General features: G+C 51.8%; 1 protein-coding gene across 3 annotated transcripts in view; it reads left to right on the forward strand.

The window, feature by feature from the left end:
• Positions 1–16720: 16720 nt before the first annotated feature.
• Positions 16721–17452, forward strand: part of PAX3 (paired box 3) — a 97341-nt gene continuing 96609 nt past the window's right edge. For all 3 annotated transcript variants that reach the window (XM_035007030.1, XM_035007028.1, XM_035007029.1), the window contains exon 1: positions 16721–17016. In XM_035007030.1, coding sequence (XP_034862921.1) covers positions 16932–17016 — 85 coding nt within the window. In that variant the 5' untranslated portion in view covers positions 16721–16931. The remainder of the gene's footprint in view (positions 17017–17452) is intronic.

The following is a 17452-nucleotide window of genomic DNA, read 5'->3' on the forward strand; positions in this document are numbered from 1 at the left end:
AAGGTGAAAAAATATACCAGAAAACCACTTTGATTTTTGAGAAAAAATCAGTTCATCACAGTGAATATCTTCAGTGCATTATATTTAGTGACAGAAGGCACTGGAGAGACTGAAGGGCATCTGGCCTTGATTTCCATTCATTTTATGCATTTTGAGTTTTTGAGGTACGACTCCTTTTGGCTTCCTTTCTTTACGAACATGACTATACAATCTCTTCCAAAGCTAGCAGCACCTGCTTTGGTGGGACACGTTTATATTGCAGTGAAATTTCCCACGACATTGAATTTAAATTTCTCATCATTTGTTGCTTTCCGTTTTAATTCTTCAGTCTTTGCCATTTTAAATAACTTACCCTTCATAGACTTGCTAAATTTATAATCTAAATAGCTGAGTAATCCCCCATTATTCTGTGATCCAGTTCATCCTCTTTAATCATTTATTTCCCATTAGCTAATATTTTTGTGTTTTAAATTTCTGCTATGATACAAAGTTGATTAAATTCATATCTTAGGCAATGAACTGCATCCTGCTAAGCATGCATTTACATTTTTTCCCTTTGAAACAATGTGTTTTTATTGTATGCGTTACAGTGTAAGTTTGGGGGATATCTAATATTCACTCCAGGAACTATTTCTGTCTAATGAAATAAATGTTAAAAATGAGTGCAGCCAGATCTTAGTTTGAAGTCCTATGAGTGAAGAAAGTGTGAGAGAGATTTTATCTATCTTTTGCTAGATCTCTTTTGATTGTCCATTTAAGAAAAGCTTGGTATGGGGCACCTGGGTGGCTCAGTCGTTAAGGGTCTGCCTTCAGCTCAGGTCATGATCCCAGGGTCCTGGGATGGAGCCCCGCATCGGCGCCCTGCTCTGTGGGAAGCCTGCTTCTCCCTCTCCCACTTCTCCTGCTTGTGTCCCCTCTCTCGCTGGGTCTCTCTCTGTCAAATAAATAAATAAAATCTTTCTTTAAAAAAGGAAAAGAAAAGCTTGGTATGTATACCATAAGCATGTTTCTCTCCATCAATCAAACTTGGGGCTTCTGTTCTTTTATGCAAAACTAAAATGTGCAAGTTTTTCCTGTGATAAATTTACCACCATTCCTGATTATAAAACATATTCGGGGAAGTAAAAGTGTTCAATATCCAGTTTCCAAGAATATTCCTAGGAGCTCAGGAAGAATGTGCACACTTCCTTTAGGAAAAAAAAATGTCTTTGCATGTAAAATTGGATTATCTTTGGTTTAGAAATACCACATCTCCATGGGGTGGAGTGAGGGAATGTTGAAGTAAGAAGAAAGAGGATAGAAAGGATATGCAGAAAGCTTCTCCTAGCTCCTAATATTTAAAAAAAATTTTTTTCAAAATAAAGAGGAAAGTGTTTAATCACTGCAACAACAGAACACTATTATTTCGACAGTTACTATTTCAAAAACCACAGCAATTCCTGGGCAGCTCAGCTATCTCTTACAACAATGACAGAGTAATCCACATCATATAGAAATAACACATTTATATGTCTACTGTGTGTGCATTTGAAAATATTTTATAGTCAAACTTGAGTGGTAGAGAACAATTGCGCCTGACTTGTAGTTTGGAGGAAGGATTAACTCCAAGTGAGAAGTAGACAATTACTGCTTAGGAAGAATGTTTGGGACCAATCTCTGCAAGGCAAATGATTTGTCCATAGAGTCCATTTCTTGTTAAATTCACACACAGCAAACTTATTGCCTGATGGGAACCTTAGCAGAAGTTCTCAACTCTGACTGCAGGTTAGAATTACCTGGAACTTGAAAAAAAGAAAAACAAAAACAAAAACCCAAGCACCCGACCAGCCCCCAGAGACATATATTTAATTGGCAGGGAGGGGAGGCACATCAGTATTTTTAAAAGGCACCCCAGGTGATTATACTATGCAGCAAGATTTGAAAGCCATTGTATTTCACAAGGTTTTTATTGAAATGCGACCTTCTCCCTAATCTCACTTTAATGAACTAAACCCCACCAGGTTTCTTAGAAACTGGGAGATCATGGAGAAATGCTTGGATTTCCAAGTGGTCATAATTTAGATAACTAGTTTGGATAACTATGCAATCGTTGCTTTGGTCGCTGACTCTCCCCCCCCCCCCCCCCCCACTCCTGTGGACTTTGTGTTCCTTGGAAAGTTAAGTAAATATTTGCATCCCCATTTGGAGTGCTGTGATCTCTCCTAACGAGTGCAGGGTGACGGCTGCCCCTCCCGGCCATGCAGGACTCATCTGTGAGCTCCCCTCCTCCCTGCAATATAGGTAAGTGCTTTCCAAGTCCCCAGAGTCATGGAAATTCAGTGACAATGTGGGGATTTGGGGGCGGATTATGTGGATAACCAGGAAAGTCGCGAGGTTAAATTATCAAAACCTTGCCCGTGACAGCTGTAGATGTCACCGCCAGTGACAGCTGAAGGAGAATCTGCTGGTCGCCAATAGGACGGATGCGCAAGCAGATCTAGCAAGAGTCATGTTTTAAAACATTCACTAGGAGAACTATTAAATGCTTTTAAAGGACCCTTCTGAGCAGCCGTTCAGCGTGCAGATTAATTCCATGCTCTTGGATCCAGGTGTAAATGGATTTGCTCTGAGACCCAGTTTGCCCAATGTAGGTGGAAGGCGCGGGATCACCTCGATTTCTCTTCCTCTGGACGCGGACGCCCGCGGTGGCTCCCTACTGAGCCAAAGGACTCTCAGGGGAAAAGCGGGTTCCTGGGAGCGCTGATGGCTGTCCCGGCTTACTCCGCAAGGACCGCCCGGAGCCCGCCACCAAGACAAGTTTCCCTGCGGGTGGCTCCCGGGGCGGCAGGTGGAATCCCGCCTCCTGGGGCTGGCCTATGTCCCTTATCTTCCGCAGCCTCCTGGGTTGGAGGGAACTTGAGGCAGCTGCTCGGGTGGCAGGCTGATCCCCTGACGGCTGGGACTGTCCCCTTCGCGGTCCCTTGCCCAGTCCTCCGCCCTGCAACCCGCGCACTTGTGACCCAGAAGGGCAGGCACCGGCCGGGGTGGAAATCGAAGGCGCAAGGACGCTCTCACATGGCCCACTTGTGTGGCGTGGGTGGGATGGGGACCAGCTTGCACGGCATCTTGTCAACCTCACCCCGGCACCCAACATCTCCGCTCAGCTTGTTTTGTTTTGAGTTTGTCTGGAACCTGGTCTTCAGCCCTGACGCCCTGGATTTTGTGACTACTTCGCCCCCCCCCCCCCCGCCCCAGGGTCTGTGATTTATGATCCGATGGTGTATTTACAGTCCCTGGGTGCCCACGGGACTCTCCCCGCGCCCGCCTCAAAGCTCTGAGTTCTCAACTATTCTTATTTTTTAAAAAAATTTTAAAAAGATTTTATTTATTTGACAGAGAGAGACAGAGAGAGAGGGAACACAAGCAGGGGGAGTGGGAGAGGGAGAAGCAGGCTCCCCGCGAAGCAGGAAGCCCGATGCGGGGCTCGATGCGGGGCTCGATGCGGGGCTCGATGCGGGGCTCGATGCGGGGCTCGATCCCAGGACTCTGGGATCATGACCCCAGCCGAGGCAGACGCTTAACGACTGAGCCACCCGGGCGCCCCTGCAACTATTCTTAAAAAGAGCGGAGAAGCCCCAAATACAGAGGTAAAGAAGAAAAGAGACGCAGAGTGCGGTGGCTGTCGCAGCCTGCGGGGGATGCGGAGTCACTTTAGTTCAGCCCTTCCTTCTTTCTGTGCTTTCAGGGATCTGGAAACCCCAACTCCCCCCCCCCCTTTCAAAGACACAAAAAGTGTCCAGACAAACCCTGCCCTTGTCCGGGCGGTGCGCCAGCTCAAAGTGGACTGGAGCGGGGCGGGGGGGGGGGGGGGGGGGATTGGAAGTACCTTAGGAGTCCCTAGCTTTCCCTTGTCAATTCCTTGGAGTTCCCCTGCAGGCACCCGGCCAGCTTCCCACCCCAGACCTTCCAGGACCACCTGTCCAGCAGAAGGTCAGGTTTGCCACTGGGCTAGACACCTGGTAGGACTTCAAGAAACCCCAACGATGATATGTTCCAGAGATAGAGCCAATCTTCAGGGAGTCAAGAAGATTTGGATTCTTTCTGCAAATCTTCAGCTGGCCTACGACTTATCCAGCCAGAATTAGAGGCGGATGGATGATGCCAACCTGTCTCAGGTTCTTTTCTGCATGGAATATGGGCTAATAAATTCCCCACAGGGGGTAAAAAAAAGGGCGGTTTGTTTAGAATAAGCAAAAATTTAAAAGTGGGATTATATCGTTGAGTGTGGTTTAAAGGGGGGACTGAGGAGGAGTAAATTTCCAAATTCTTTTCAGTAGAGATAAGATAGATCAGTGCCTTCCAGAAACATTAAAGGTAACTTTAGTGGAAATTTATTTACAACCAGAACAAAGCAAACAACGGGGAGATGAAGTATTTGGGCAGCTCCTGGATCTCTAATCAGAGTGGTGGAAACCTAGGGCTTTTTTTTTATTTTAATGTTATTTTTTAAAAAGTAAACTCTACCCCTAAGGTGGAGTTCAACCTCACCACTGGGAAATCAAGAGTCACATTCTCTACCCTCTGAGCCAGGTAAGCAACCCAGAAACCTAGGGCTTTCTAACTGAACAGGACTGGCGATATAATGTCCTGGGTTTAAATCTTAGCTCTGGGGGCACATGGGTGGCTCAGTTGGTTAAGTGTCTGCCTTCAGCTCAGGTGGTGATCCCAGGGTTCTGGGATGGAGCCCTGAGCTCCAAATGGGGTCCCTGCTCAGTGGGGAGTCTGCTTCTCCCTCTACCGCTCCCCCTTGCTCATGACCTCTCTCTCTTGCTCTCTCTCTCAAATAAATAAAATCTTTAAAAAATGTTTAAGAAATAAATCTTAGCCCTACTGCTTCCTAACTGTGTGACTAGGGCAAATTAATTAACCTCTCTGTGCCCCCTTTCCCTCATTTTAACTAGATATAATCTGGTTGTTTGGAGAAGTAAGTAAATTGTAAAATTGTAAAGTGCTTTGAACGGTGCCAGCACCTTCAAACTGCTCAATAAATATATGCTATTACTATTATATAATACATATATAACATTAGATAACATATAATAATACTCTCCTATTGTGGTAATATAATAACCATAAAATAGTAACCTAATGTGATTATGTAATATTACTATTATATATTCATGTGATGATAATATGCCAGTGTCACTGGTCATAATCGACTTATGTTTTCCCAAATATTTGCAATTCTCCCAAAATAGCTTATTCAAGATTGGGAATCCAAGCAGCTGGCTCAAGGTACACCAAGCCTTCTGAGCTCTCATACTGCCAATCCCAGGACACTGGACATGTCTTCAGAGAAGTCTCCTGGAAAGTGTGGTCTGAATCCTGGGAGGGAGACTGAGAGATGGCATAGCTACGTGTGGTGGTATGTGGAGGAGGTGGAATCCCTTTCTCTGATTGCCCCACCCTGGACTTTAAAAGGGTTTATCTCAAGGGTTGATTTTATTTATATCCATCCTTTCTTCCATCACCCTGAACTTCTTCAGTGTATAAGCTGGCAAAATCCAACTTCTATTTCATTTATTTTTAACATAAATGAAATTGAAAACCTTGAGAGCAAACCACATAGAATTATTAAGTCAATATTAAGTAAAGGTATACGTGCCATTCTGGCACACGGTAGGGTTACAACTATTGTATTTTCCATCCTAATGTCCTTTTCTTCCTCTCAATCCCCTATATCCTGCTATCCCCCAATATACAAGTATGTCCTCCAGGCCCACATATTCTGGAACCTGTGAAATGGGGATTCAGATTACTTCCAGTACAAATGTGTCCTTCAAATCAGAAACAGTCATTCACTGTTGTCTAGTATGGACCCACCTTGACTGACATCAACTAGGTTTCATTTTTTTCAGAAATATCTTAGTCATACTGTTTCTTCTGTATTTGGTCATATTCTTTTTCTCCCTCCCTCCCTCCCTCCCTTTCTATCCCTCCTCTCCTCTTGTCAGTTTTAAAGCAATCCTCTCTCTTTCCAGGAGTTTTCATTTTCATTTTCATTTTATTTTATTTTTTCTGCCCCAAACCTTTCATTCTGGTGGCACTTCCTTCTTTTTGAGCTCCAAAAGCTTCTTTCATTTCTCCCTCCCAGGGTGACCTGCCACTCTGTTCCTGAATGCCCCAGGGTCTGGCTCCTGCCTTCCTGGGTCATCCATCCCTATGAAACCACACTGTTTACTCTTCTGAAATTGGGGCTTCCTCACCAATCAGAGGAGTAGAGTGCAACCCCTGCCCTCGCCCCAGGGAAATGTGACCTTGTTCTGAGGGACCTGAAAGTATCATTTCTATTCCAGGGGTGACTCTTATGACCCCATCATGACAGGGCAGCCTGGGCTTTCTGAGAACCTTCTCAGCCAGCTTTGGAGATAGAGAACTCAGGTCTGGAGATGCCGTTGGGATTCCCTTTCCCATGAGCCTGCTCACCTCGGCCACAGCTACACAGTTTCTGTTTTCTCTTCGGCTAAGGAGCTCCAACGTCTCGTCCAGTTTCGTCCAGTTTCGTTTTGTCAGTAGTTTTTGTGACAAGTGAGAACTGCTCCCTTTGGCTGGGCAGTGCATCTGTACGCTGTTCTGAGAGAGCCCTGGCCTCTTTTCAAGCCCCCAGTGCAGGGCAACTGGCTGTCGCCTCCACATTAGGTGTTGGGTCCTGGTCTCCAATCTCCTCAGGGAAAATGTTTTCAAAGCCTTTGTATTAGTAATTTGTGGAGCCTTGTGAAGACACTCTCTCCTGAATGTCCCTGCTTTCTTTTCCATTTATCTCACAAGAGCCACCAGCTGGAAAGTGATGACTAGTTCTCTAGGATCTGGAAGTCCCAATCCCCTGACCTCCTACGGTGACATCTGCCTTACTCCCAGAGGCAGAGAGACGGTTGGTCTCTAAGAAGCCTCCAGGTGTTCCTGAGAAGACTCAGTCCCCCTGTCACTAGTTTGGTACCCGGAAGGAAGTGTCTTCAGAAGGAGGACAGTGGGAGAACATCCAGAGGGACGCTGAGCCTCAAGAAGACCCCAAAACTGCCTCTTTCCTGGCAGAGCATATCTGTAGGTTTGGCTGGCCAGGGCCTGCCCCAGTTTGCCAGGACTTCAGGATGTCCAGTGGACAGTTGTCTCTCACTACTGTAGTCAATGTATATGGCTCCTTCACTCCATCCCTTTGGACTTCTCCACTGGACGCTCCTTCCTGCCCTCCCCTCTCTTCAGTAAGCTACCTCAGAGGAGCTGCCCAGACTTCTCTGGCTGAAATAGCAACCCGCCCCCGACTCCAGCTGTCCATGCCCACTCCTCCCCCTCTCCTCCTCCCCCCAAGTCCTTCAGCTTCTCCAGAGCTGAGCCTCATCCTTGCAACCAATCTCCTGACCTGTGGCATTTATATTCTTTTTAGGTATTTTCTGGACCATCCCCTCTGCCAGGAGGAGGATTTTGGTCTGTTTCCTTTACTAGTGCAGCCCCAGCTCTTGGAACAGCACATAGTAGGAGCTTAATAAGTATGTGTGGAAGGAATGAAAGTCTTTGCGGGCCAGCCCTGTGATCTGCTCTGAGGACACAGCAGAGGGCAACTGACCATTTGGTTGGAGATAAGGGCTAGAATAAAATAATCAAAACTTGCCCAGGGAAAGGCTTCAAGAGCCAGCTTTGCAGGTGTCTCAGGCCCTGGAGGTGACCACCGAGCAAAGGAGCCTCAGCATTTAATGAGAATTTTCCGAGGGGTTAAAGGATGATCGAGTGGGATAATGTTGGACACCAGAGTGTGCCCAGCTTGAGCATGAAGGATGCCGTGGGGAACAGGGCGATGCTCCAGGCGCTGCGAAAGCCAGAGGGAGGGTGGTGCTAGCCCTCCACTAGCTCCCACACCTCTTGGCTGGGCCACAACGGCCCAACACAGCGAAACAGGTCAGGCCTCTCTGCAGGCCATTGGGTCCCAGGGCTAATGTGACTTTCCACTTCCAGGGGAGACTTCCTTGGGCCAAGGGTGTCCAAGGATGCAAGGGTGGTCAGGCCAGTGCTTTGGGGCCCAGTCGACTGAGGGCCCGACCTCCGATGCCAGGCTTGACACAGCATTTATTTATTTATTTATTTATTTATTTATTTATTTATTTTTAAAGATTTTATTTATTTATTTGTGAGAGAGAATGAGAGACAGAGAGCACGAGAGGGAGGAGGGTCAGAGGGAGAAGCAGACTCCCCGCCGAGCAGGGAGCCCGATGCGGGACTCGATCCCGGGACTCCAGGATCATGACCTGAGCCGAAGGCAGTCGCTTAACCAACTGAGCCACCCAGGCGCCCATTGACACAGCATTTATAATTGGGCAGCAAAACCAAGAAAGGTAACTAGGAATGGACCCATTGTCCCTCCAGGTCCGATCCTTGCTGTCAGAGCCCAGAGGGCTCAGAAAACCCATGAAGAGGCTTGCGCAGCTCCTAACTCATCTGCTACCGCCTCAGAAATCACTGTCCCATTAGATTTGTATCCCAAAATGCCCACTTTTTTTTTTTTTTAATCCAGGAGAATCTCTTTAAGGGGATCCATTGGAAGAATCCCAGCCCCCGATTGTCCAGATTCAAGGTACAGAGAGGGCAGGACTCGCAAGTTGGCGTTGGAGGGATGGGGGTGAGAAGAGGGGCTCTTGGCTGAGACCAATCCCGGGCCACCTCGGGAGGGGTGGTTGCACAAGACACCCCTTCCTAGGGCGCTCTGCAGAGTGAGCACAGCGTCCTTGCCCTCAGAGGGGGCTGCCGGGAAGGAACCTGAATTAGTCGACCCCCATCTCCAGTGAGCTTTCCTACACATGGTCTGGAGGCTTCGAGCTTTCCGGGGTTTCTCTGCCAAGGACTGGAGTTTTGATATCCCACCCCCGCCCCACCTGCGCAACGCAAGCGTCCTGTGGCACCCTTGGTATCCAGGAGTAGTGGACCACCTTGAAGGGCTTCTAAGATCTTCCCCACTGTGCCCTCAGGACATCCTCCGTCCTCGGGGTCACTGGACTGGGTTTTCTGTCCCCCACCCCTGTCGCCTCCACGCAGGAGTAAACTGATGGCCCCAGGATTGCTGCTCAGCGGGGATCTGGGCTCCGCAGAATCGAGTTTTGTCCGGCTCCTCCTCGGAGCGTCAGAGGGAGGAGGGTGGGGAACCGTGTGGGCCTGGCTAGGAAGTGCAGGCTGAGGGCGGAGAAAAGCAGCCCTGGGGCGGGTTGGCACCAGTACGAGTCAATTTCCGTGCGTGTATACGAGTGAGTGCCCGGATGAGGGAGGGCAGGCGTGGGGGACGTTCGGGCGGGTCCGGGCTCTGGGAGCCGTCGGGCTCGCGCGCAGCGGGCTCTGGGTTCAGGGAAAGACCATCTCACGCGGATCAGCGAGCCGCCACTGCAACGCGGAAGGTGGACGTGGCGGAGGAAACGCCAGCTTCTCAGCTCCGTCTCCAAAGGCGCTCTGTGAAGGGATTAGGCGCCCCCTGTACTTTCGCTTTGGGCGTGATTGATGCAAACGGCGCTCTGAGGGCTGCGTAATTAATAAAGATTACGCCCGTTTTGTCGAAACGTCCCTCTTAATTAACGGAGAGAAGGGCGCGAAGGGTGATGTATTTGCATTTGCCAAATGCTTTCGGCCGCACGGGCTTCGCGGTGGGGGCGGCTGCTGGGACCTAGGACTAACTGGCAGCCACCCAGTTGAGGCTGTTTAGTTCCGGATCGAAATATCCCCCATCCTGCTCCCCTCGCCTCGCCGTCGACGGGACCTAGGGACCTACTCCCTGCACCTTATACCTCCACACCCTAACTCCGTCGGAAACCACCCTAGCTCTGGGTGCGCTTGCATCCCCTCAAAGGACGAGGGGGGCCATGGCGGGCACTCCCGGCCCCGCACGCTCCTCACTGCGCCTTTTTATCCCCCCCCCCTTCTAGCACCAGAGGGGACCTCCAGGAGATGTGATCGCCGACCCCTGAGCGCACCCCGGCTCCAGCGGTGCTGTCGGGGAGGGGGTGCGTGATGGAAAGAGGCGCTAGCTCCGCGTCCCTAAAGCCAAAGGCTCTCAGGAAACGCTGGGAACCTACCCCCTGCATGTGAATGTATGTGTGATCTTGTGTCTGAAAGTGTGTGTGAACGTGTGTGACTGTGTATGTCCCTATGTGAGTCTTATGTGTCCGTGTTTCTAAGTATGTGAGGGGAGAGTTTTACTAAAACACAGCTCTCTCCGGTCTTGCTGTCCACCTGTTCCAGCCCAGGAAAAAAGTGCCGCCTTTCCCTTGAGCGTCGCCGCGTTAAAACACTCCGGCTTCAGGCTGAGACTTTCTCCCCCTGGGGGGGGGGGGGGGGGGGAAGCAAATGCTTCCCACCCAGCAGGGGCTGGGGGCGGGAAGGTGGGGGAAGCCGCGTGGCCGCGTGGAGGGCCCAAGAGCCAGGAAGAGGCTTCAAAGGTTTCGGTAACGACTCTTCGGCCTTTATTTATGCCCCTATTAATACAATATCCATCATGTAGATATCGATCTTTATCCTTTAAACTGATACGCTAGGAATCAATTAGCCATGCAGATTACATTTCCTACATATCCAAATGTTAATCTTTCAGTCCCTGGGCCAGTGATATATATATATTTGCAGCCAGATAGTATTAGATTTCGTTTAGAAATGGTAAGAAAAAAAGGCTCTCTGAAGCGCATTCCTCTCGGGGCTACTTGTCTTAACTCTTGGCGCGGGCTAGGCGTTGGGGGTCTGGGGGCCGGGATACCTCTCTCGGAGTTTTCCGGAGGAAAGAAGCAAGACCGCGAGGGTGACCGGCGCGCAAGGCCACCGAGGGGACGCGGGCCGGCTTTCTATGATAGGGCTCTGCGCAGCTGGTTAGCCCCAGGTTTGCACTTCTGTCTGGGGCTCCCTCCAGTTAAACTACCCGGTCTGGCAGGCTCCTTTCGATCGCTTTTGGCGTTCTGGATGGTCAGTTTTCATCTTTTCAGAGTTTCCCCTCCAGGTTCCTCCCATCTCCAAGGTTCTAAATAAAAATTATTCTTCCACTCCTCACCCCCAAACCCAAGACTCGTTTAAAGATCCATCTCCAGAAAGAAACACCTAATTTAAAGCACAAAATAGCTGCTTTCCTGGGGGGGGGGGGGGGGGGAGATGGAGAGAAAGTTTAAGATCTAGGAAGGAATGTAATGGAATTAATGATGTGTAGAAATTGGAAGGGCTGAGGCGTCCTGTTTGGCTTGTGGTGATTTATTTTTCTTTTCTTTTCTTTTCTTTTCCTTTCCTTGCCTTTCCTTTTCTGTCTTTTCCCTCTCCTCTCTTCTCTTCCATCTCCTCCTCCTCCCCTACAAAAGGCTGGTGGGGTCAGGAAAGGGTGCATCCCAGGGCGGGCATCCCCTCCTCTTGTCTGAGCACGGGGAGCCCACAGGGTCCGCTGGGAGGAAGGGTGCGTGTTGCTTCCTACTATTTTCCTCGTGTTCCTGGCCCGTGCCAGCTCGGCTCTGGGAGACTCAGCCTCTTCCACCTCCCCCCACCTGTTGCGCTTACTACGTGGAGTTGGCTGTGCAGTCTCTCGCTCCGGGCGAGTTTTTAATCCTTGCGGATTGCGGGTCCTGGGTTTACTCAGAGCTCTGCTGACTTGGGCTCCCGTGCCCTCACTGTCACGTGCGTCCAGGCTTAACTAGAGACCGGGTCTGAACACTGTTCTCCCAGATCTCTCTTTTCTTGCTCCTTACATCCCTCCCTCTGAAATCCACCTGGGAGGAAAATTTCCTTGGGGGTTGAAGATATCCGGGCTGGGAAGCAGCGGCGGCTCAGGGCTCTGGCTTGGGCACTGGAGCCGCATGGATTCAGAGACTGGGCCTGATCCAAGCGAAAGGCCTGTTAGCTTTCGCTGACCCCTTCTACTCCTTTCATCCCCAACCTCCATCTCCCCCACCCCATCCCCCACTCAGGGTTCTGCCAGCTGAACCCCATTAGGGCTCTTTTTGTCCTAACGTGCCCCCAAACACCCTGAGGCAGGGGTTCCTGGAGTGGTCATTTGCCTTGCTTATTGCTCCAGACCTCAAAGAAACCCAACAGACCCTCGCGTCTCCCCCAGCACTCCCATCAACGTTCTCCAGCTCTACTCCCCCCCGTCTCTTCCCCAAGGCCCAGGCTGCCCCCAACACCGGACATTGCCTGGGCAAGACTCTTCAGTCATTACCCCACAAAAACATAGGACTCCGCCCCCCGAAAAGGCACACAACCTGCATTCTCACAAGCAGAGCAGTTGTCGAATCTCTCTTCTAAACTTCAAATCTCTCCACCCCCGTGGATTCACTGAGTTGGGCAGAGCATTTTTGAAGATTAGAGAGGATTTATTCTAATTTTTTTTTACAAGACGCTTTATTCCCCGGGAGAATTGGGCTCTGGCATCTTGTCTTTCTCATTTGCATAAAAATAATTTTTGCAGAGCCAAACAAATGTCTGTAGGAGACAATTTGCCGCGAGATTCATTCTCTCCCTCCCTCGCTGCCCTTTAAAAAAATTTTTTCTTTTCCATCTCTCTTCTTCCCTTCTTCTTTTTCCTGTCCTCATTTTCCTTCTTTTCTTCCCACAAACCATATGTTCTTTATTGAGATCCCGCTCACACGTTCTCAGCCCACTCCCCCAGCTGCGGGGGCACCTTAGGGGCACGCAGGGGCAAAAATCACTGGGGCTGGCCCACACCACATTTCAGTGAGGCGCCCAGATCCCCATCCAGTCCCTAAATCCGACCTCATCCCGGCTGATTTTCCAGTGGGGAGAATAGCGGCGCCAAAGCTTTTGACAAAACAGCTGCGGGGGGCCTAATGAAGGTCGCTTCGTCCTGGCGCTGCTCTGGGCCGCGGGTTTAACCCAAGCATTCACCAATCCGGTATCATCGCATCCGGCCAAGAAGCGCGTGGTCAAGGACTCGGTCCTTTGATTTCCTTCGCGTGAACACGGAGCAGCCTTTCTGCGGAATCGAGGGTTTCATGGTGTTTGCTCAAACCGCAGAGTGATGCCTGGGACCCGGCGACCCGGCAGGCGCGTCTCCGAGGGGCTACTGCGCCAGGCCTTCCAGCTGGGGCAAAAAAAGCCTGGGTGGCAGACGTCCCCCCACCCCCGCAAGTCAGGGATATTATTTTACATTGATCGTAATTTCCTCTTAAGACCTGTGTCTGGCTGGCTAGAACTGAGGTCACCTCTTAGAGGCCACAAGAAGTCCGTGGACCATGAAAGGCTCAAGCCTGGGTCCACAAGTGCGGAAGCTGCGCTCTGAAGGGCGTCCTGCGGCCCAAACAGACGCCACTCAACAACGATGGGACTGTTGATCCACACATCCAAACCCGGGAGCGGAAGAACCTTCAAGTGAATGGGGCATGCTCGCCCGGCTCGAACAGGCAGCCGGCTGTCTATTTCACCTGAAGTTCCTCTGAAATTATGGGCGGAGGAGGCATCGGCAAGTTATTCCGCCCCCCCCCCCGCATTATCTTACTATTGCCTTCAAGGCTTCAGTCGTTTTGCACGTGCACCGATAGCGCGGATGGACAAACTGTGGCAGAGACTCTCCTGCCTGCTTTCTGGGTAATTTGTCAGCCTGGGGAAATGATGCTGCCTCCCAAACCTGTGTTCAGGGCTGCAGGGCGGGGGTGCTTGCCTTCCAATCCCCACTGTGGGGCCACTCCTCTGTTAATTAGCGCCCGCATCGTGCCCGGATTCGGTACGGAGACTTTGGCTCACAGGCCCGGGACCGGGGAAGGGGCCTGGGTGGAGACTCCCTTCCTGCTCTGGGGAGCGGGGAGGGCGGTGGTAGCTTCTCCTTCCGGAGAGACTACGGAAAGAAGGGGAGGCACAACCTTCAGAGATAGGGAAGGAGTGGCTGAAGTGTAGAGCCGGGGTTCGTTCTCAAAACCAATCTGGAAAACCGGGAACCGCCCCGCCCTCCCGCGCGACCTGTTGCGCTCGACTTTGTCCAGCCTCCGGCTCTGGGCCTGGTCTGGTTTAGCAGCGATTGGGCGCCGTAGGCCCGAGAGCCTCAGCCAACATCCCCGAAGTCTTTAGATCCAAAGTGGTCCCGCAGCCCCACTGGCCCAGCACCGGGAGACTGAGGGTGCCTTCTCGTCCTGCCCTGGGTCTCTGGGGTCCTCTGACGGCCGCCCGGCTGGAGAGGGGCCGAGCTGATCTCTGGCTACAGAAGAACCTCAGAGCCCTCTGGCAGGGCAGGGAAAAGGCCGAGAAGGAGAGACCCCGGAGCTGCAGGCCCCCAGGCCACACACACACACACCCTCGTGGTCTCTATTTGTACTTTTTTTTTTATAGCAAGTGGTGGCTGGTTTATGGATGCTTGTACTGGACTGGCTCCCATGGGTACTCCAGATCCAGTTCAAGCCGCAGGACTTCCATTCCGGGATCCCCCTGGCCCTGCTGCTCACGGTGGCTGGACGCGCAACCCGGGAGAACGAGTCTGCGGCGAGCGCGTCCCTTCCCGGATCTGCCAGCTCTGGGGAGGAGAGCGTCGGGTCACCGCCCACAGGCTTTGGAGACCGAGCCTTCAACACTTGAGACTCAGGCCTGGATGTTTCTGGGTTCCTTTCAGCGGCGAGTTGAGTCTGCATTTGCCCTCTGAAAATACACTTTGGGCACCTACCTCTCCCAACTACCGCGGCCCCTAGAAAATGCCGTCTGCTCAACTCAAGCAACCTTCCGAAGACGGAAAACTTGAAAAAAAAATCCTAGCTCCCGAGAGGCAATCCTTGAGCAGTGGCTTAGGAGACCAGGACACAGACTTGGGCGGCCACCAAGTTTGCAGAAAGGAAATGAGAAAGTTTTCCCCCTGACAAATTGAATCGTTTTATGTAAAATCAGGTTAAATAGGGCTTCGTTCTAAGCAGCATCTCTCCTTTGTACTGTGAATGCACGTGGCCTCCCCCCCCCCCCTTGGGTGGGTAAGGAGATGTCCAGACTTTTTCCGTGTTTCCAGAGGCCTGTCTCGGCTGCTCCGGAGGTCAGTCAAACCTTTTCATGTTGAAGCCCAGCGGAAAGCTGCCTGCTTTTCCCACTTGCGAGTGGATTTTTAAAGGGCCAACTCTCGGAGGGTTGAGCAGCTATACGCTCCCAGCCACCCCCACCCCCACCATCTTCCCTTCGGTGTTTGCCTTAATTAGGGGGTGGGTTAGTGGGGTTGGGGGCCGAGTTCATGTAAAAACTGTCAAAGGAGTTGGGGGATGGGAAACCGAGAGAGAGGGAGAGAGAGAGAGAGAGAGAGAGAGGTGGAGAACCCCCGGCACAGGAAAAATTCAAAAATCGTAAAGGGAAAAGGGGGAACTTGAAGCCCAGAAGTCATTGTTTCCTTTATTTCAAAGGGAAAAACCTGCCCGATTCTCATCCTTTTGATTGATTAAGGCCCTGAATACCTCGCAGTCCTGGAGTGACAGTCCCTGAATAGACTCCAGCGAATAAAGCGCAGTGCAGAGCGCGGGGCTGGCACTCGGGGGTGTAAAGGAGGCGAGTTTGCTGGCACTTACCAAGTTATAAATAAAAGGCTATGCACAATGGTACCTTCTCTAAGGACAGACAGTCTTTACAACACTCCTGGCGTCATATCCTGCTGGGGACACTTCAGCTCCTAGCCAAGACTTCGCTCCTTTTATTTTTCCAGCAGTTTAGTCTGAATACCATAATAAATTCCTGAGAACAAACGCTGCAGCCGGGCAAAACTTTAACATATAGACACATCTCTGCCGCGGCATTGGGGATCTATACCTCGAGATTTAGAGCTGCGGCTTCCCAGAGTGGGTTTTTCAATCAAGAAGAGACAGTTTTCTTCTCCCTCCGCCCCCCAGACTTCAACTCGTGAGTCTTAGGGCCTCCCCATGGCTGCCTAAGCTTCACACTACTCCTGCTCCCCGACTGAGAAGACAAAAGCACTTATCAGCACACCCTGGACTCCTCCTGGGAGGAACCCCACCGGGAGGCCCCCTACAACAAACCTAGGCCAAAGGGACATTGACCAGAGGAAGGAAGGCTACACACCTCCGGGGGGCTCCCAGTGCCTTCTTATTGGAATTGCGCCCCCTCCCGTGGTAGTGAACCAAGAAAGATGAGAGAGAGAAAAGTCACAAGTAGAAAAATAGAGACATAGACAAGGAGATGGGATGAGAGCCATAGAGTCAGAGACCGAGAAAGACACAGAGATACACAGTGAGAGACAGAGACAAAGAAATAGGAAGTCAGGGAGAGAGTGACACACGTAGAGTGAGAAAGAGAAATAGGGACTCCTCTTCTCTCTGCTGTTGCCATCTCCCTCGGACGGTCTCTCCCGGTTTCCACGGGTCTGCCCTTCTCTTCCGGGGAAGGGGCGCAGCGTGGGTCCCTCTCCGGGCCGGCCAAGGCCTTGGCACCACCGCGGATGGGAAGAGAAAGTGGCCGCTGTCGCCCAATCAGCGCGTGTCTCCGCCACCCGGGACGGTCTCCCCGTCGGCCAATCGCAGCTCAGGGCTCCTGACCAAGCTTTGGGTGAAAGAACTAATAAATGCTCCCGAGCCCGGATCCCCGCACTCCGTGTCACGACGGGAGGAGACTCAGGCCGGCCGCGCTCCCGCCCCCACCCCCCCTCCCTGGCTCGTCGCGGCGCTCGGAGCCCCCTCCCCAGCGCCCCAGCCTCAGGGCCTCTCGCTCACACTCGCACCAAACTTTTCCGCCCTGGGCTCGCGATCCTGGACTCTGGGGCCTCCCTGCCCGCCCCTTTCCCCGGTTCCCTCTGGAGCCTCGCTCTGGACTAGCAGTCCTCCTCCCCGCGTCCCTCCTTCTCTCGCCAGCCTTTCTGGGGAGGGGCTCTCCACGCTCCGGGGAGTTTCCAAGGGTCGCCAGCGCCGCGCTTGCCTTTCTATTTCGCCTTCACCTGGATATAATTTCCAAGCGAAGCTGTCCCCAGGATGACCACGCTGGCCGGAGCTGTGCCCAGGATGATGCGGCCGGGCCCGGGGCAGAACTACCCGCGCAGCGGCTTCCCTCTGGAAGGTAAGGGAGGGCCTCAGCGCCGCTCGGAGCCCAGGGCGGTAGCCGGGCTGCTCCACTCTACCCAGGGTCTCCACCGGCTTCTTCAGCGTGCCCAGGGAACCCATTCCCTGGGCACTCCTACCCCAGGAGGTAGCAGTCGGGGCGAGAGCTCCACTCGATTTACTCCCTGCAAAGAGAGCGCAGTTCTTTCTGCAAAGCCTCGCGGAGCCTGGCGGCCAGGCCTGCTCCAGGCCGGTCCACTTTCTTCTGCTGTTTTGGAAGTGCTCTGGTGGGGAAGGGATGAACCAGCTCCTGAGCACCAGAAAGCAACTTCTCCGCATTTTGTCCACCGCGAGGCATCTCAGAACTGCCCCGGCAGCAACCATATTTGCTAAGCTCTTGTTAGTTCCGACAGAATCTTCTTGCCGCTGCAACGGGTAATAGCAGGCACTCAGTG

This window comes from Mirounga leonina, unplaced genomic scaffold, assembly GCF_011800145.1.
Source record: "Mirounga leonina isolate KUSES-001 unplaced genomic scaffold, KU_Mleo_1.0 Mir_151, whole genome shotgun sequence".
NCBI lineage: Eukaryota > Metazoa > Chordata > Mammalia > Carnivora > Phocidae > Mirounga > Mirounga leonina.